We start from the raw sequence: 21,262 nt of genomic DNA, 5'->3' as shown, positions 1-21,262 counted from the left end.
ATTTTAAAATTATCCGACTCTGTCCTCCTCAGTGTTTAATGACTTTAAAATTTCCCAATACAAGATTTGGCTTGGATTAAGATCAAAATGAAATGAGTTGAATTCAGCCACTTCACTAACATGCATCAGAGCTTATATTTTGTATTTGCACATTTTCTGGTTTTCTCAGTTTAAACTTAAGAAATGGAAAAATAAATGCAGCATTCTGAATTAACCATTTCAAATGGTCAGTTGTCAGTGCCTGAGGCAAATGCTCATTCTCAGCAGAGAATGATTTTAATGCAACTGGTGTTCTTGGTTTGGATGGCATTGAACATCATGATGCCATAGACTACCTAATTCAGTTAGTTTCATATATCCTCTTAGTATTATAAATTTGTTTTAAAACTCCCTTTCCATAACGGCTGCTATTTTGAACCGTGGTTCTTAAATCTTTCAGTTACCAGGCAACTTGCATGCGCTGTAGGGGGAAAAAGAAATCAAAATGATGAACTACTTTCCAATGAGGCACCTGTGAGGGACTTCTGAAGCCAGGCACTCACTCATGCCAAAACCAAACATTATAAATTCATCTTTTTCCAATTTTAGACAGTAAGTCAATAGGGCAGAGGCCCAGCAATCAGTTGGGGAATCCACGAGACCCATGCTTTGGAAACCATTCTTGTAAGATTTGACCACATGAGAGGATTGAGCTTTATAACGTTTTCCTTAAAAGGAAAATTCGCTCAGATAGAGAGGAGAGGAAACTTGAGAACCGTGTTTTAAGGACCCTAGGATCTATCAGCAGAGACGGAGCGCGTTACGTGGGAAAAAGGACTCAAGACTCCTCACGACTGTCGCCTCGTGTGGGCTCCGGGTTAGCCTCCAGTGCTGCAGCTTGGTGACAGGATTTACTTGGAAGAACACACATAAAAGAGTCACTCCAGAGGTTACCTTGTTCAGAATCAGGAATCAGTTTAGACCCTCTAAAAAAAATGGGAAAGCGAAACTGAACTTAGTGTCAGGAGATTTCAAATGTGAACCCCTGATAGGGAGAAGCTGCTTTTAAGAAAGGAAATAGAGGATCCATTGTCACGAGATGAGATTTGTCTCTTCCGTAGATTTTCTTCCTCAACTTTGACCGCACTCCGAGTCACACACAGGCTGTTGTAACAGGCGCGGTTCTGTTTCAGGTGTCCCCCTGAAGCCCAGGAAGGAGTTACGATTCACAGAACTGCAGTCCGGGCAGCTGGAGATTAAGTGGTCCTCAAAATTCAACATTTCAATTGAGCCTGTGATCTACGTGGTACAAAGAAGATGGAATTACGGAATCCATCCTAGTGAAGACGACGCCACGCATTGGCAGACGGTAGCCCAGGTTAGTGCTTCATAGGCTTTGTTTTCCCCTTGAGGTAGTGTCTCCTTCGCCTACAGAGAGAAACTTAGCTTGCTGTGCCTCGGTCAAAACAACCTGAGTGCCGACATCACGTAATCCAAGGTGGACGTGCCCTGCATGTTGGCGGAAGACGGGATGGGCTCTGTAGGTATAACCGGGTACCACGAAAAACTTGGCTTCATGGGTTCACAGCGTACGTGGAAGGGAGACGGTTTTCTAATGAGCGTTCACATTTATTCCGAGAACTACACTTCCTTGAGATAAACTTAAAACCGGCTAGAGTGAGGGAAGTGCAACACCCGTAGGACTAGTCAACGTGCTATTTGATCATTTCAACGACTTCTCCTCTATTTCTCCTACATTTAAGCCTCTATTCCGCATGGGACTTTCGTGGCGGGAGGAAGAAGATTTGATGTCACAAAACTACTTAGTGGGAAGCGACCAGCAGCTCATCAATCTCCCCTAAGTGCTTTCTTCTTCTCGGTCAGCTTACCAACTGGTGGGCCACCTGGATGGCAGCCCTCCTGGAGTTTATCTGCTCAGTGCTTTTCCTCCTCTGTCTTGTGGATGTGAAAAGCAAAATATTTTCTTTCTTTTTAAGAGCTGTTAAATGGACTACCAGCTGCGAGCAGACGCCACGGATGGAGAAAAGAATAAATTCCCAATATGCAACTGCTTCATGCTTTTCAGCAACTAAAATGCCTTCTCTACATGTAGGTCCATAGGGGAAAATTCTCTCCTGAAGTTGATCAGGTCATTTTTCTCTCCAAGGACAAGATTCCCATGATTTTTTTTCAGTAAATATAAAATACATTTCAGTATTCAAGTGTTTAGAAGAAGAATTTGGTCCCTTTCGCAACAGTAGTATCTCAGAGAGGATAAACACTAAAATCATTTAAATACCACCCAAGTCAACGAGAAATGTGATGTTAAGAGAAACAAATTAGAGGGGGGAAAAAAAACTGGTCAGGTAAATTTAGCAATTCTATTCCATACTTATTTTGTTAAAAAATTGTGCTTTAACAAAACATAAAGATGTTCAGAATACAGCCTAAAGTTATATTTGGTTTACATGGCATTCTCCCTTAAACGGTGCTACAGTATCATTTGTAACTTTTCCAAATTATGCAATTTCCAAATATTTCCAAATTATAAATTTGAAGATTTATGAAAGTAACTGATGATAAGCCCTTCTCTTTCATATCCTCTTATTCGGAGAGAGGAAAGACCTTGCACTATCATTTCTGTTATTATTCCTGTTTTCACTAGTTAATACCACATGTAATGCTTCCTTTCTCTGTCTGCTAAATGCTGTGGCTAGCATGCTGGCTTTAGTTCCTTAAATTGAAGGTTAAAACTAGACAAACAAGTCAATGAAAATGTTGTCTTAAATTCTGCCAAACGAGGTAGAAAGCCACGCTTGAGGCCATCTTCTTCCTTTGATCTCGGAAATGCTTAGCTTCTTTCGAATGTTAAAGTACACATGACGATCCTTTTCAATAAGTTATTATAAACTCAGGTTTAGGAGGGTTTCAATTCAGTTCTGTTTCCCAGTTTTATCCACTGAGCGCCAAGCTGAGCTCAGCACTTGGCGCGGATGAGGCATAGAACTCGGGCGTTTATTCCTCGGAGTCAAGGCCAAGGTTTCACGTCTACCCTAGGACATTGCTGGAAGCAGGCATATTGCCCTGAGTTTGATGAAGAGGAGGGCAGTGGGAAGATGCTCAAGTTGTTTGATATCTTGGGACGTAGCTGTAGGGACAGCAAGACCTGTGGAGCTGTCCCATTGTCCAGTTTTCTTCTCTGGACCTTTTATTGGACGAAACCTACCTCACCCTTCAGGAACACGACTCTTTGCAGATCTTACATGATTTACTCAAATTAAACAAAAAAGTCTTGGGTTGCAATGTACTTCCAGAATTTAAGTGTGTGGGTTCACATACATACTTCCAAAACTATATTTGGCACGCAAGTAGGAGGCATTTCCCTTCTATAAACTAAAGCTGATTTCATTTTCTCTATACTGTAATGATTACTTCATGTATTTATTCATTCATATGTATAATTTATTGATGAAATCTCTCCAATGCTGTATTTAGTCACCAGATTTTAAAACAGCCCAAGCATTTGTCACGAGATTTTGACTTCCAGAGAGCTTTAACTCTTTGAGGTGAAATACCTGTGAATAGAGTCAAGCAGTTGGAACCTTCCCTAGGCATTCCTTGGTCCCCGACAGCCCTTCCCGTACCCGAGCAGGATGGGCTGCCCTGCTCCAGGAGGGGAGGGGAGGGCAAGGCAGTGTTGCATGGGCTGATGAGTGCACGTGTTTCTAAGCCAGGCCTGATGGGCACGTCAGGATAAAGGGGTTCTCTGTGCTCTGTGACTTTCCCCTCAGACCACGGATGAGCGGGTCCAACTGACCGACGTACGGCCCAGCAGGTGGTACCAGTTCCGAGTGGCGGCCGTGAATGTGCACGGGACCCGAGGCTTCACCGCCCCCAGCAAACACTTCCGCTCCTCCAGAGGTCAGTGTCACTTGCCTGCCCCGCTGTGCCCAACTCGCCACGGGGGCACATGCATCTCACCTCCAGGTTCTTGTGTGTGGTTGGCCAACAGGGGGCTGTGCTGTGCTTAGCAAATGGGACCACATGGGTCTGAAGGTGCTGGCGAATTTATGATTAGGACCGTCCCTGGGCTTTTACCTCTGAGGGACTGCAGAAGATAGTGTGATGGGGTTTTCTCAACTCTGAAGTCATGGTTTGCCATGATCCACTTCCGTTGGCTCTCTCAATATATTCTGAGTCAAGCACCATTCAATTAATTTTTGGACAGAAAGGTTTAGTTTCTGCCACATCAGACTATGCAGGTTTCTTGCAACAATTGCTATACTGAGTGTGAATTAATCTCTTTTGTTTCATAAGAGGCAGAATTTAAATCCCTCCCGAGTCACTTTATCATGGCTATCATTTTGTTCAGTTCCTACTTCAATGCTATTTTAAAACCTCTGTGGGATCCGATGAATACTAACTATATTACATTTGTGGTTAGTTTAGTCTGTGATAGTGGGAGGACATCATTTGACTAGATATTAATAATAGCTCCGTGTTTATTTCTCCAGTTGTGTTGAGATGGCTGTGTGTGTTCTGAATTAATGATACATCTGCTTGGCTAATAATCAGTGAGGGCCAGTTTCATGGACAGAGATTTGTCAGGTTATTCCCTTACTAGTCAGCAGTTATCCTCTTAGAGAGCTCGTTTAAGTTTATTTTAAGCATACGTTATGATATTAATGAATAATGTGACACTGGTAACATCAGTCATGTCTTTCGAAACGGGAAGGTTTGAACTGGCTGCTATAACTTGCAATTTCCGTTCCATTTTGGGTAAAATGTATGTTTCTGTTAGTCTGTCCGTTTCTCACTAGATAATATTGCCACACCTTTCTCTGCATAATCATAGGTCTCAAGTGGAAACCTTGCAACCAGATCAATTTAGTATTTGAATTCAATTACAGTGTATGTTGTAGATTTTTAAATCTTTCTTTTAAAAAGTCCTTTTAAGAAAAGAAAGGTGCACCCCACACCCCCGCCAAGCCCGAGGCAAATACACCAAGCAGGTCTGAAAATGAAATAAAATACAGACATCAGACCGTCCGTGTCTGAGGACTGTCTCCAGGTGGTCCGAGGACTGAGAGAGGCCGTGGGGATAAATCATTAGCAGTGGGTTCAGAGGCAAGGATCGGTACAGGGCTCGAGAAGTCTTCACCTTGACTCTGGCGGTTCAGGTGCGGTCCAGGCGTGCTGTGGTCACCGTGCGTTCCCATCTGCTCCCTTGCCGGCAGGATTGGGGTCTGGCGCTCTCAGATCGTGGCTGCATGTCCAGACAGGAGGCAGAGCAGCTCCCAGCCTCTGCAGACAGAGGTGGAATCCCTTTCAGAGACGGACGGGGTCTGGGCAGAGGTCCTGTGACAGTCCCCAGGGCTGGGCCGGTTGCTGCCAACCACCAAAGAGGCGTCCATTCTGGGGAAGGAGCAAGGCCGTGCTGTCCCAGCCCTTCCTACATGGCTGAGGACCGCATACGTCTACAATTAGAGCGGCATCCCTCAAATTGAAACGGGCTTTTGTTGAAGGAAAGTGCACCATTTTTGGGAAACCTTGCAGTCACCATTAAATTGTTCTGTTTCTTGGGTTTACAAATATGCCCAACATTCGGCATTCCAGAGTTCAGTTCTTGCACTTCTGAAACCAAAAATATATGCCCAGAATTTATGGTAGATTCTACTGTTTTCATTGAAGATGCACCACAGAATGATGGGAATATAACAGACCCACTAAACAGTTGAAAGCATTTCCTCCAGGATATGGCTAAGGATACGTCACCATTTACAAGGTGGTACCCCGTCTTCCCTCACCTTAGTCAGTTCTCATCAAGCGTAGAGATGTGTCTTACTGGGAAAATAATTTTTAACAACCTTATTGAAATATCATTTACATACCATAAAATTCACTCCTCTTAAGTGTGCTAGCCAGTGATTTTTAGTACTTACCATAAAGTCGTGCAAGTATCCTTTATACAGTTTTAGAATCCTCCAGGGGCCTCCCTGCCTTGCTGGGAGAATTTTAAGGTAGAAATAAAGGGTTTGGGGGTCTCGTTTTATCACTCACGTTTCATTCCCTTTTTTATTAAACAAATGTTTGTTGAGCTCCTGCTCTGTGTCAGACACTGTGCTAGGCACTGAGGTAACAAGTAAAAGAAAAGACAAAAATGTCTGCTCCTGTGGAACACACACACACACACACACACACACACACACACACTCACTCTAATTGGGGGCGAGAGGAAACAGTAAACAAGATCAATACATAAAATACTCTCATATACTAGGGTACAGAGTGATAACTGACAGTGCGAAAAATAGAGAATAGACCCAGGAGCTGTGGGGAAGGGGGTGTTTTTGTTTCTTACTATTCAGGGAGGGCGGCCACAGAAGAGATGCCGTGTAAAGGAGTGACGGGCTGGCCTTGCACCCTCCGATGGAAGAGCCTTCCGGTTCCAGGGGTTGGAGCAGAGAAGGGTGCAGACTGAGAGGAAGGAGGGGCCGGGCGTGCTGGGTCTCCAGGGTCATGGTACGGAGCGCCGGTGCAGTATTCCTGCTCCGAGATGATGGTAGCCTGGAGGGCGCCGCGCTGAGAGGAGAGAGCCAGACAGAGGAAGACGAGCGCTGTATGTTGTCGTCGATATGTGGATCCAAAAAGTACAGCAAACCAGTGATGCAACAGCAGTAACGAAAGGTGACAGTAACTTGGTCAAAGGCAGAAGTGAGCTGGCCGGGGAGCACATGTGGAAAGGTGACTCTGATAGGCTTTGGGGATTTACCCGTGGCCTGTAGGAAAGGACTCCAGGCTCTTTGGTCTGGAACTGCTGAGAGATTGGTGTTGCCAGTGACTAAAACAGAGATGACCGAGACAGGAGGGTGTTTCAGGGGAAGACTCTTTTCTTCCTTTGGGGGGATGCACATATTTCAAGAAGAGGAGTAATCCTTGCCCAGCCAGTATGACTGCCGTGTTTTAGGGCCTTTTCCTGCACACGGGCTTTTCTGAGGGGTGGACGTACCCAGGTGAAGGACCCTGGACATGCTGGAAACACGAGTAATCAAAGGAGAAGCTAAAGACACAAAAATAGCTTTGTTTCTACCTTAAAATTTCCCCAGCAGGGCAGGGAGGATCTTAATGGGGTAGCGGAATCCTTCTAAGATGGATGGTGGCGATGGTCACACAACTTAGTAAACACTAGAAATCACTGCTTGCACACTTGAGTGAGCTGTATGGTACATAAATGATAGTTCAATAAGATTGTTACATTTTTTTCCCCAGCAAGCACTTTTGTATGTTTGTAAATGCAGTGGAGTAAGATGGGGAGAGACGAGGTGGACCATCCTGGCAATGCCTTCAGCCGTCAAGCAGGTCTGTTATCCCCTCGCCCCCAGCCCCATTCTGTCATGCATCTTCCCTGAGACCACCACAGGATCTATGATGACCGCCGCACACACGTTTCTGGTTTGCAGAACACAAGGACCGAAGTCTGGAATGCTCCTCGCCTTGGGACGGATGGAAGGATGGATGTGCGGTGTGGTTTGTAAAAGGAAATAGCACCCCATTTTAACGGTCACTGCAGCGCTTCCAAAAATGGTGCATTTTCATTTAATTAAAAGCCCACTTAGGCCCGCCGTGCTCCAGAACCAACTGACACTGTACCAGTTGTACGTCTTCTAGTGGTTTAAAATTACTTTAAGAAAGAAAGTGCTTCCAAAATAATTGTCTGTGCAAAGGGTAGGCAGTTTTCTAGTGCATTTGAATTTGGATATGGGACCAGACTTGATCCTTTAAGGCTGGGTCAAGGGAAGGGGCAAGGATCTTTTCCATCTTCCCCGAACACCTCTGAAAATAAAAGCAAAATTAAATAGGACGAGAAAAAAACTTGGTAAAATGGGCATCATTTAGTTTAGGCCTGCTGCCTGGTATTCATCCTGATTCTCACAGAAAAGCCAAAATTCTTGTCTTTCTCTTCTTTAGGGTTACTTTTAAATACAAAATTACTTGTCTGTGGTTTGCCCGAATAGATTGGTTACTCAGTTAATTTCCCTTTATCTCTTATATCTCCCTATAACTTAATCCTAACCCCTTAGAATACCTATTTTCTATAAGAAAATTCTGAGTTGCTCATAGATTGGTAAGTCAGTTTCAGGCTTTTTCTTTTCCAGGTGAATACTGTTTCTGGATATTTTTATTGCTAACCCCTGCCAACCTCCCCTCCCCAAGGTTGAGGTGATTTCTGTATTTACTTATTTAAATGCTCTATACTGTCTTTCTCCCTGGTACTTGAGAAGGAAAATTGGCTACAACCTTAAAAAGTAAAATAACAGATAATTTAATAGACTAATGTATAATGTCCCTTTCTACTTTTTGTCTCTTAATGGAGAAAATGGAAATGGAAACCCTTCCACATGGTGAATTGCCTTCCTAGGCTACTCCTGGGATGAAGCGCTCGCTTTTCTGGGCACCAAGCCTGCCAGACCCTAGGGTCTTGGAAACTTTTCCATCCCTTGGTGTGTGGAGTGAACCCTAGGAAGCGTCGGGAGACAGGTGTAGATACGTGTGGAATCACAGGGGCGTTTGCACGTGGGACTCCTGACGTGAGAGATGACCTACCAGGGACACGATCCCCAGACGCCCATGCAAGTTAAGGCTCTGCGTGGGAGCGGTTTACAGAGGAAAGGATCCAGGACGCTGGGTGGGCAGGGGCGGGGTGAGAGGGGAAGGTGACCGGCAAGGGAAGGCGGAACACAGAGGCGCGTTCTCACGCTAGTTACCACTGTGGGCAGCCCTTCGCCCTCCGGGGAACTGGGGCGTTGCAGGCGGGCTGCTCCCGGGAGTCTGTGTCCTGCATGCGCACAGAGCCTGCTCTGGGTGCAGACAGAGGCGCCCGCGTTTACAAGCTGAGCGGACGTGCCCTGAAATAGCACAGGACGGGGGAATGGGTGGGACCCCCAGAGCGTCTGCTGTCTACCTGTTGGTTTACTCAATATCTACAAGATCCCCATTACAGAAGTGTCTAATGTATTTTGAATTATGGTTTAAAATAAAGATATGAAGAGGCTGATGGACGGAATTTGGCGAGATCACGAAAGGAGCCCCTGTGTTCCTGAATGTGGGACAGACGTAATAGTAAGTGGAGACAGACAGGCCTTTCCAGGCTCGTTTTCTTCCCTCCGCAATCCGCCATCACCCTTCCCAACGTCAGATCCATTGCACACTGCCGTCCGCTTCTTTGAGGAAGAAGCCCCTGACTGCTAACCCACAGAGCGCCCCAAAGCGGCAGGCATCAATTTAGAGTGGCGCTCTTGCCAGCAGAAAACATACTTTGCTATACACCGGTCTTTAACATTTTCTCGATCAGGTTGATATTTATGGACAGGGCAAAAAATGTGCATATACTGCGTGCTTGGTATTGGAAATATACGTTACTAGTACTACTTCCTGTTACAAGTGACTGCTTGCAAGTTGACTGAATTTGGGAAACAAAGTGCTACAGAGACTTCCATGTGTCGACATCAGCAGTGAAAGCAGGAAGACGGACAGTTTTGTGCATTATATTAAGCAAAACCCAGATTCTTTTTTTTGCGTGTTGCCAAAAGCAGGCAAACATTTGTTTGGATATTTGAGATTAGTCAGTATCCATTTAACACTGAATTAATGTGCTTTTAAGAGGTCTTATAAAGAAAAATTTAAAAATCCATCTTCCATTGTCATTGACCTAATACGTCTTCTAATGTATATAATACAATTACTATATTCACTTCCTTCCAAATTCAGAGTTTTCCATCCATCTTTTCCCCCTTATTTCCCCATGTGTACGGGATACATTAAAAAGGAGAAGCAAAGCAGACAACATTGTTTTCACAGCGCACAAGCATCACATGGGATGTTATTCCACGCGTACGTTACAGAGTGCTAGGAAAGCGACAGCAGACTCCACTGTGGTCACAGAGCTCCCTGTCGCTCCACGGGGACCCGTGACTTTCTACGCAGCTGCTCTGTGCGCCGTTTCCACTGGGCAACACTGTGCTGAGCGTATGTCCTGAAACGACTTAATAGCTGGGAATTCGCCTGCCGTGCAGCTTCTGCAGCTTCCCTAAGTTGTTGTGTGTCTAGAAACTGCAGGGGGGTTTCTTTCTTCCTTCCTTCCTTCCTTCCTTCCTTCCTTCCTCCCTCCCTCCTTTCTTTCCTTCCTTCCTTCCTTTCTTTCTTTCTTTCTTTCTTCTTTCTTTCTTTTTTTCTTTCCTTTCTTTCTTTCTTTCTTTCCTTTCTTTTTTTCTTTTCTTTCTTTTTTTTTTTTTTTTGTTAATGAGGGAAGTAAAATTATTCCAACTGCTGTGTCTAGAAAGAAAAAACTGTTTAAACATCAGAACTAACCTACTAATTAGCTGGAGAACGTGTGACTGGTTATATCATTGCTTTAAAAATCTAACTGCCCTTGATCACCGCCCCACACCTAAGAGGCAGTCCTCTGATGCATTTCAAATGGGAACTCTGTTTCCTGGACATCCTTTGAGGAAATCAAATAAGTAATAAAATTAACATTCATGCTCTTAAAGCATATCTTGTTCCTCTCTCTGTGTCTATGTATATATACGTATATATATTCGTTCATGATTGTGTATTCATAAAGGTCTCTCTTTTTTTACTGAAGTAGAGTTGATTTACAATATTGTGTTAGTTTCAGGGGTACAGCAAAGTGATTCAGTTACAAGTATATATATTTTCAGACTATTTTCTATTGTAGGTCATTACAAGATGATGAGTTTAGCTCCCTGTGCTGCACAGTAGGTCCTGCTGTTTATCTGTTTTATGTATAGTGGTGTGTACCTGCTAGTCCCAAACTCCTGATTTATCCCTCCCTGCCTTTCCCCTTTGGTACCCGTGAGTTTCTTTTCTGTCTGTTGAGTCTGCCTCTGTTTTGTCGATGGACTCATTTGTGCCAGATTTCCAATTCCACGTGTAAGTGGTATCATATGATGCTTGCCTTCCCCTGTCTGACTTACTTCACTGAGTGTGACCGTCTAAAGGTCTCTCTCTTTACTGCCATTTGCACCCCACTCTGCTGTTGCGCTAACACGCGCGGCTGCGTCTCCGTGTTTAACCAACAGGATCGTCTGGACACGTGGAGGCGCCTGCCTCACAGTAAGTGATGGGCTTTCTCCTGGGATGGCAGGAAGGGCTCCTTTCCCATGAGAGTTCACATCAGTGTGGTAATAGGCCTGCCTTTCTCCAGGGGTGACAAGTGATTTCATTTGGCACTTTACCCATCGAAGGGCGTAAAGCTGTTCCACTGTGCCTGTTACTTTGTCACAAAAGGTTCAGAGATGAAACCGTAAATCTGCTGAAACCCAAAGTTCCATCTTCCTTTGCCAAAAGCACTACATATGATCGTTAATAAAAGGAACTATTTTTCTCCAAGGCTGAAGTTGGATATTCCTGCTAAACATTGAATATATCTTGCCCTAGAAATCATGCAAACTGTAAAAGGAGCTCATACGGGCTTCCTATTACATTTATCTTTGAAAGTGTACTTGCTTTCTGCTTTGTGAGTTGTGTTTCTGCAGATAATTTGGAAGGTTGCAAAGAGGGAGTGGATGAAGCAGAAAGAGTAGTGAGATGGGGGAGAAATGCTCTCATTTAAGCTTCAGAGGGAGGGGTCAGGGGAGCTCTGGTCTTGCGATGTGCCTCTGGACTTCTGCCCCTACACTCTTGAACTAGTGAATTAAACTCTCTGATCCTCAGTTTCCTCATCTGCAAAATGGGAACAAAATGCCAACATTAAAAAAACAAAGTACAACCATATGCATATAAAATTGGAAATAAGCTGTGCTTATGTCCAGTTCCAAGAGAATAAATGGTGTCATTGCTTTGGAAAGACTCTAGCTCAGGGGTTGACAGTCCATGGCCTGTGGTGCATATTTGGCCTGCCGCCTGTTTCTGCAGATAGCGTTTCACTAGCACAGAGCCGTGCTCATTTGTTTCCATATTATCTGCAGCTCCTTTCAAGCTACAGCAGCAGAGTGGATTAGCTGCAGCAGAGACTGTGTGGTCTGCAAAGCCTTGATATTCACTGTCTGCCCCTTTACAGAAAAAGGCTTTCAATCTCTGTGCTAGACTATAATGGGCGCTTTCCCCAGCAAAGGGCTTCACATGTTGACTTTCTGTAGAGACAGTGGCCCATCGTTATGATGATGATGATGATGACACATAACAGATGTAGAGATGTGGCCTCGAACCCCTCTTTGTCCCCTCATTGTCATTCTCACGCCTGGCTCTGCCACCAGTGGTGTGAATGACCTCGGGCAGGTCACTGTGCCTATCCAACCCTTAAGATCCTTACCAGTTTTTTTTTTTTTTTTTAAATGGTCATATAAATAAATTATAAAATCCCTTAGGGCTTTATCATAATGTGGAGTTGCTATATGCATATAATTTTTCCCACAAGCTTCCAAGTGCATTTCAATGTTTTAATAGAATTAAAACATTATGTAAACTGAAAGAAAAGATTCTGTATATTTCAACAAAGTGAATATACTTGATTTCACACCGTAGGGAACCATTTCACAAGGCAGTGAATGACAGCAGTCTGGGAATTTGTTGGGACAGAATGAAATCCTTCAGATTAGACAAACAGGACAGACTCATCTGAAGTCTTCAGTGACTAGACAGATAAATGAGTAGCTCGTTTACAGAGGATAATTGGGGCGATAAACAGATAACCTCTGCTATTCCCCTTTGGCTTCAAAATTTTAAAAAGTGGTTATTTTGGGGGAGAAAGAGATTGGGGGGGTGTCTCATGTTGGTAATGGGAGTACGCCACCTTGGTATTGTGAGTACTCAAATGGGCCTTACTTTTAAGAAAATGTGAAGCAAATATTACTAATTCATTTATTTGAAAGCATTACTTCCTAATGCCATTGTCATAAATTATGTTGTTTCATATTTTATCATGTTTCATAAACTAGATGATGTTATTCTGAATTATGATCACATCTGAGGTATGAGAAATTTTTCCAGGGCAGTAAGAAATGATATAATGAATGAAGTAGATTAAGGAAATGATGAAATACCAAATAGTAGTTGACTTCCTTAAACCTGGAATTTCTTCAGAAAAGGAGATGATTCTGAGCTTTTCCTGTGAACCTAGACTCTCTGGAAAATTCACATAACTACATATTTTCAGCATATAGACATCCAGGTGCATCACTGAAAACATGAATGGCTGTAATTATCTTTACACATTGTAATTTTTCTCTTGCTTTGAAGTGATGATGAGCTTGCCAACCAGCTTTCTGTAAGAAAGGTCTGCAGTAACCTGCTGTAGGTTAAGGATTGAATCGTCCCGCAGAGGTTGATCTTAAGGGCCGTGGAGAATAGCAAAGCAGGAGAAAATCACGGTGAAATTCTGCTGGTGCGCAGAGGAAAGCACATGTCACTGTTTTGAATAGGGTGACATCTGGTCGACCTGCAGTAGGTAAAGACTCTCGGGGCAGGGGTGGGGGTGGTAGGGAGGGAGGCGTTTAGGCTAAACCGGTGGAAAAGCTTCAGTAGCTCCTGGTTTTCGTCTCCACGTAATCAGATGGGAACCAGCGTGGCCAGGGCAGCAGGGTCAGGTGGGGACAGGAAAGGAGGTTTGGGAGGCTGTGTGTGGTAAGAATGCACAGGACGTTGGGGAGGGGCTAGCACGTTGGCTCTAAGTGAGACTGGAGGCAATCGAGAGCTTCCAGGCTGAGGAGCCTCGGCTTGTGTCGGAAAGAATCACCAGCTGCCCTGGTGAGAAAGGCTCGGAGGCCTTGGCAGTAATCGGGGCAAAGGACAAAGGCTTGGCACACAGTGTCATTCGGCTGGAAACAGTAAGATTCCAGATAGATTTTTGAAGGTACTGCTAGCTCACAGAATGAAAGCAGAAGAAGTACACGACCCAAGGTCTGGGGCGGGAGTAGCAGGAAAGAGGCGTTTGTGTTTCCTGAGACGGGGTGTCTGTGGTGGGGAGCAGGGGCTGGGGGGGAGGGGGACTTTGGTCTTGGGCACATTACTTTCAGGCTGCCTCGGAGACCTCCAAGTGTAGCTGATGCAAAGACCCTTTAGTACTTGAATCCAAGTTCAGGGGCAAAGTCTGTGTTGAAGCCATACCTTTGAGAGTTATCCACACAAAGACTTTTGAAAGCTGTGACTGGTGAGATCTCTAGAGATTGGGTATAGATGCCAAGAGGCCCCCGAGTTCAGAGGCTGGATCCTCCCCCGCTTAGCGACGGTGGGAGGGGGAGGTCAGGAGGGGGAGGCTGAGGAGGGACCAGGGACCAGAGGGACAGCCAGTGGGGAGTGGAGGCAAGCGGAGACCATGATGGAAGGTGAAAGCAGTGAGGTGCGTGGCGCCTCCGTGGGGATGACCAGAGTGGGGCTCCCAGGGGCTCTGCGGAAGCAGCAGAGCAAGGAAGGCCGTGCTTCCTGAGCCCGTGATAACAGGACCCAGCACTTCCCTCCTCACGGGAGCCAAGGGCTGTTTACACCTTTGCTTGGCCGCCACCAGGTGCAGGACTGTTCAGCTTCTGACCTGCGGATCGTCTACTTCAGAGTAACGTGCGTGCTTTACATAAGTGTGTATTTTACATAAAACATAAATATATATTCCACGTGAATACATCGATGGGCCACACCTGCACTCACTGAGTCAGCATACCTCAGTATAAGTCTTGGGCGCTCCCAGAGGGTTCCTCATGGTGACTGTTTGAGAACCACCTTGGTCAAGCATGTCACATAATGTGCTTTGGATGAGCCATTAGCCTAGGAAAGCAACTACAAAGCTTTCAAAAATTACACAGCCCACCACACCTCCAGAACTTATCTATCTTACAGAAAAGCAACAGATTTTTAAAAAATAACTCATGTTTCCATCATCCCCAAAACACAAACCATCCCAAGAGTAAAAACATGGGTATTTTTCCCCAGTCTTCTTCATTTATATGGAGTTAGATATAGCTTCTTTGCCCCTCTGATGCAGATGGTATTATAATTAGAATTATTGACAGCATTTTCCCGGGCAGGCATCTTAAAACAAAACCATCTGTAAATCATTTGTGGTGAGCGGCATCTATACTTGCTCAATTTGTGGCAAAAAATGAAGGAAAGACCCTCAGCTTTACACGTACTTAGTCATCTTCATACATATATTTCAAATGGAGGTTTGTAGAGAAATCATTCCAGAACCTAATCTCTCTCTTGACAGCTGAGACGGTTTTGGTTTATGCGACAAACTAGAAATGGTGAAATTATAAAAATGTTACCCGTCTGTCATCCACTTTGTAATGTGGATTAAAAAAAAAAAAAGGTTTGTTTTTGCTGATGTTTTCATGTCACTCTTAACTTTTGATTCAAGGATCTAAAGCTCCAGGACCACTCGGATGAAAGCAGTTACTCGAATGAGCTGGTCCTAGATTTCTGTCTTTTCTTTTCAGAATTTTCAAAGGCATTTCAACTTTGCTGACCTATTTAATGCCAACCAACCTAAATGGAATTTGACCGTGTTTTACAGAACTTTATCAATTTCGGTACAATGAAAATTTGGCTGGGTTGTAGTGGTATGGAAATGCCTAGGTTACAAATAGGGCCCAAACACATTGATCTTACGGTTCTATAGGCTGTATTTCAATTTGAGGCTTAAGAAGGGGATCTTCCTTAGTGCTTGTCTTCAGCTATTCTCCATATCAAGGGCAGTCTTCCTGCATCGACCCTGTAGTCATTACATGTACAGAGACGATGCTTTTGTGGTCATCCTGGGCCCTTGTGTCTTTCCCCTGGGATTTCAGATCCATCGGCACCACCGGCCCCAGCCAACCTCCGGCTTGCAAACTCCACCATCCACAGTGACGGAAGCGTGGCTGTGACGATCGTCTGGGATCTCCCCGAGGAACCGGACATCCCAGTGCGTCACTACAAGGTGTTCTGGAGCTGGACGGTCAGCGGCAAGTCGCTGGTGCCAACGAAGAAGAAGAGGAGGAAGACCACGGGTGGGGTGAGTGCGAACTGGGGGAGGAGGCGCATCTCCTCGCAGCGGTGTTTCGACTCGGGCGCCTGGTCTGAGAGTGGCCTCGGCTGAGCCACAGAGGGGGACGGGTGAGGGGCAGGTTCCCATCATCCCTCCCCTGGGACCGAGGAAGTTCGGAAAACAGAGGACCGCGCCAGCCGTTTAGCCGTGCACGTTTTAGGTGACAACAGCTGAATTTAGTCTGTTGACTTACTCATATCCACATGGCGGGCACCACTCCGGAAATCAGAGGAACAAAAATGTCTCCATCTTACCTGCCTAGCCATTGAAAAGGAGACAATTCAAAATGTCCTTGACATTTAGGTCTCTTTTTTTCTGAGGAGATCCTTGTAAACTGAAGAGTAAATGTTCATGGCTTTTCTGTTGTGTATTGTGAGGTGCTCCCATCTATAATCTAATCAGTGCGACAGCAAACAGTTTAGAAAATGCACGTTTGACGATATACTTTTCTTATTGATTAAAAGAACTTGGAATGGCTTATTTTCCACAGGCCGAGAAATAAAATCTTCACTGAACCGTTTTATGCAATGAGAGCTCTATAACACTGAACATTTTGCATCATATGGAACGGTTAATGCATAAAAATGAGTGTTCAGTGTCCTTTTAGTACACATTCCTTCATCTTGTTGTTATAAAACTTAACACCTTTCCCCCTAATTCATAAGGTCGAATTCTGTAAATAAATAAATGTTTGAAAGTGCTTTAGAAGGACAGCAAGACCTTTTTTTTTTGCACTGAAGATTCCAATATCTGTGCCATTGAGAATTATAAAACATGTCTCCACAGGTCCATATCACTGATATTTAGCTGTGATACTGTTTTGGCTTTATTTTCAAGAAACTTTCTGACAGTTCCAGCTTTTATTTTGTAGGACTTTGCAACAAGTGACCATTGGTAATGTGTGCTTATCTCACAGAAAGTGCTGAAAGAGATAAAGCTGTGAAATCACAGGAATGGAAAGCAAAAAGTGATGTGATGAAATGCTGACAGTCCCCTGCCCCTGACATGCCCTTAATAACCAAACAGCATCAAGGATTAGTAGGGAAGTTTGCAATTTATTTCCAGTATACGTCAATTAGATAAATAAAAAATGAACTGCGAATTTAATTATAATTGTTAACAGACCCAGAGTAGCCTTAATCATAGGTTACTATCTTATGAGTGACGTGTTTTTTTGGATCCACAAGAGGCAAGCTGTAGGTCATGTGACTCCTTAAACTTCTCAATATTAAAATTTGACCAACTGAGAATTAGGATCAGAAATTGGAAACATATAGAAGAACATGAGAAATTGTGAAATTTTCTTCTTGGGGATCAATGTCTTTTCATTTCCTAAGAGTCCATCCTAATATCCATGATAACTGAGAGGAGTGGGGCTTTTCAAGGAAATGCTCTTTCAAAAGTGAATTTTATTTTACTTGTTTGAATGTAATAGTTTAGGAAGAGTGATATAGAACATAACAAGAAACCCTAACTAAAAAAAATTGGGACTTGGTAGTTCATAGACATACGGTAGGTAAAAGGAAGAAAGGGCACGAAAATGCACGGTTAATACCACAGTGGGTGAGGCTGAGAGGTGGCCCAGCCTCACCTGGGAACAGGGACCACGGTCCGGAACCTGCCTCTCAGCCTCCGCTTCTGGAAGTGCAGTCCTTCCCGCCCGCCGTCCAGAGCCGACCTGCTGGAAGGTGGCCAAGTTCCGATGACTGATCCCTCAGAAGCCCGAATCATGTAAGGGTGCCATCTGTTAATTTACAGGGGGCGTTGTACTCACGGCTCTGAAATGCCCATGGAAATCATGTTCTCTCCCTGAAAAGAGATCTCACGTGACCCAAAATGATGCGGAGAAGCCCGACAGGTCATTGTGGTATTTAAACGAGGGACCGGCTTATGTGACTCAGCACTTGACAATTTCAGATGACGATACCGTCACGTAGCACGATGAGCGCATACAACTGGCCTACTCTCTGCGGGAAAGCACGTGCTACTCACTGCCTGCCTGATGTCTGGTGTCGCATTAGTGATGGACACATTTTTCCCTTCATAGATGTTAATTAGACCATTTAGGACCATGTGATACCACATGTACTATATTTTGATGGATGTTTGAATTCTAAGACAACAACCTTATTTCTCTTAATTCCGAGTACTTGTAAGGGACTTTATTATTATACCTGCAAGCCATAAAAAAGTGCTTTAAGCATTTTGTCAGGTTGATTTTTCTCACAACTTTTGGTGGAAATTTACTCATAGAAGATTTAGGATAAAATCAGAGAAATACAGGGAATGCCAATTCATAATCTTTCCAAGTGTGTGCTAACACGAGCTTTTACAGCTCTCTTCTCTCTGTAAGGTGGTATCTATCTAGTAAGGAGTGAGGGGACAGAATTATTCGTTTTCTTGCTACTGGAAAGCATCCAATAATGGGATTAGGAATACAATTTCAAAAAAAACGCGTTTGTGCTTCTGTATGACATTTATTTTGATCCACGGTAAAAGTGGATTTTCAGATGCTAAAGATGTAGAACGATTTGTGATCTTAGACAGTCCGGGCAGACATCAGAGAGGGGCTGGTGTGCTTCAGGAGGGCACAGCCGCTGTGCAGGGAAGCGGAGAGGCGGCGAGGCTTGTAACAGCGTCTGTGTGTGTCCCTCCACCTGCAGTCTCAGAATTCTGTGACCCTGGAGCCACTGCAGCCCAACTGCGTCTACACGGTGGAGCTGCAGGCTGTCACCTACTGGGGCCAGACGCGCCTCAAGAGCGCTAAGGCCTCCCTCCACTTCACGTCCCCACACGCCGTCCACAACAGTAAGTGCTCCGAGTTCCTTCTTCTCATTTGCGGTCTTACCTGGAGAACCTTCATACCAGTGTACATGGAAATATGTCCTTTGAACTAGGATGTGTACAAATTTTACCTTTGAGTTTTTCTTAGGATTTTTATCCGTTTTATGTGCAATATTTCGGTGTCGTAATGGAAATTTAAGAAGAAAGCGTGTCTCATTCGAACAAATGTTTATACTTATATGATTTGGGGTCCTTATGCGTATGCGTACTTGTTTTTAAGGAGGACCCGTACAGTTAAACTGTTAGAAACTGTTGCTTCCCTCCTAAGTATGCGACGTGCCCTTTTTTTTTTTTTTTTTTTAACTGGTTTTACACAGTGGTCACAATTACTGCCAAAGGCTACCTAATTCTCCACTGGGGGCAGTGACTAAATCATTCCCATTCCCGTTTCCTTGTTGCCAGTGGTTCTAAACTAGTCTGTTTGCCGTGAACTGAGCAAAGCAAGAGGAGAGTCTTATGAGACACTCATCTCTGAGCTGGAAAATGCGTGACGTGGTGTTTCTGGCTTTGCTCAGAGGTGGGGACTGCTGAGAAGAGCTGCGGGGAAGCTCCTGGCCAGGGATCTGGGGACGGGCAGATAGAAGGCGAGCCCGAGAGAGGCCGCCAGGGGTCTCCGCGGGTGCTGCTTCCCCAGGCTTGCAGGGTCCTGTGGGATCTGCCTTCCATCCCGGCACGGGGCCTGGTCAGACACGGAAGGTGTGACAAGCTTGTTGAATTTAGGAAAGGCAAGGCTGGCTCTGCATTGTTAGACGCAGGGATGGCCCATAATTATCTTCTACCACCTGGGAAACAATACGATCCAAACGAGCAGGTCCATTTGAAATGATGCTTTCGAAATAGTTCTAGAAACAGAGCTTCCTGCCTATTTGAGAAATAGTCCTCTTGGAGATTAAATGGATTTGAAAAGTCTACTATTTCTATGTATAAGTTTGCATACAGTACAACTTTTACAGAAAAATTCTCATGGAAACATTTCTATGTGTTTAGTAACTTCACTGATTTTTTTATCAATATTTTTTATTGAAGCAGAGTTGATTTACAATGTTAATTTCTGCTGTACAGCAAAGTGACTCAGTTATACACACACACACATATATATATTCTTTTCCATTATGGTTTATCCCAGGAGATTGAATATAGTGCCCTGTGCTCTACAGTAGGACCTTGTTGTTTATCCATTCTCTATATAATAGTTTGCATCTGCTAACCCCAGACTCCCACTCCATCCCTCCCCCACCCCCCTCCCCCTTGGCAACCACAACTGTCTTCTCTATGTCCGTGATTCTGTTTCTGTTTCATAGATAGGTTCATCTGTGTCATATTTTAGATTCCACATGTAAGTGACATCATACGGTATTTGTCTTTCTCTTTCTGACTTCACTTAGTATGATCATCTCTAGGTCCATCCATGTTGCTGCAAATGGCATTATTTCATGCTTTCTGATGGCTGAGAAGCATTCCATTGCATGTATGTACCACACCTTCTTTTTAGCCATTCCTCTGTCGATGGGCATTTAGGTTGTTTCCATGTCTTGGCTGTGCTGTGACTGTGCTGCTAAGAACACAGGGGTGCGTGTATCTTTTCTGTATCTTTAAAATTTTTGTTTTATATTGGAGTCTAGTTGATTAACAATCTTGTGTTAGTTTCAGGTGTACAGCAAAGTGATTTAGTTATATATATACCTGTATCTATTCTTTTTCAAATTCTTTTCCCATTTAGGTTATTACAGACTATTGAGCAGAGTTCCCTGCACTATACAGTAGGTCCTTGTTGGTTAAAACCACCGTTACACAATTCAGTTTTAACAGCATTAATTTGTGTGCCTAACTTCAGCTTGACTGTTCTTAGGGAGGTCCAATCTTACAATTTGTAAACAGGACCAATATGCCTGTTATATGATTATGAATCAATGTCGAGAGTAATTTTAGAGTCAGATTTAGTAATATCTATGACAACATTTATGGAGCACGTGGCATGTTAAAGGCAAGATACTATGCGTTAGAGACAGCTTTCAGCTGAGAGGAAGAATGAGGTATAAGTCAATACTAGTGTTATAGGTGTGATGAAACATGGCCAGAAAATCCTTATATTCATTGGACAATAAATCACAAATGTAGAGTCTCGATAGCTTAGTCGCTTGTAGTCATTTTTTTCTTTAGCCTGGTTGCACATTATGGTCAACTAGAGAGTTATTTGTAAAAATGCTATTTGTGGGGTACCATGCCCAGAGATTATAATTCAATGGTGGCAGGAGGTGGCAGGGTTGGGGGAAGATGCCTCTCAATTTCTTTTTTGAATTCTACTGAAGTATAGTTGGTTTACAATATTGTGTTTAATTTCTGGTGTACAGCAAAGTGACTCAGTTTTACATATATATTCTTTTTCATGTTCTTTTCCAT

At 44.0% G+C, this 21,262-nt stretch overlaps 1 protein-coding gene across 1 annotated transcript in view; it reads left to right on the top strand.

Annotated features, from left to right (window-relative positions):
* ANOS1 (anosmin 1) overlaps nt 1-21,262 on the top strand; it is a 196,353-nt gene that overhangs the window by 150,343 nt on the left and 24,748 nt on the right. The window contains exons 5-8 of the mRNA XM_036839203.1: nt 1,173-1,357; nt 3,771-3,900; nt 15,780-15,985; nt 18,682-18,826. Of these exons, the coding sequence (XP_036695098.1) occupies nt 1,173-1,357; nt 3,771-3,900; nt 15,780-15,985; nt 18,682-18,826 (666 nt within the window). The remainder of the gene's footprint in view (nt 1-1,172; nt 1,358-3,770; nt 3,901-15,779; nt 15,986-18,681; nt 18,827-21,262) is intronic.

The sequence above is a fragment of the Balaenoptera musculus genome, chromosome X (genome assembly GCF_009873245.2).
Source record: "Balaenoptera musculus isolate JJ_BM4_2016_0621 chromosome X, mBalMus1.pri.v3, whole genome shotgun sequence".
In the NCBI taxonomy this organism is placed as follows: Eukaryota; Metazoa; Chordata; class Mammalia; order Artiodactyla; family Balaenopteridae; genus Balaenoptera; species Balaenoptera musculus.
Note: the sequence above shows the minus strand (reverse complement) of the source record. Positions and strands in the feature narration are given on the sequence as shown.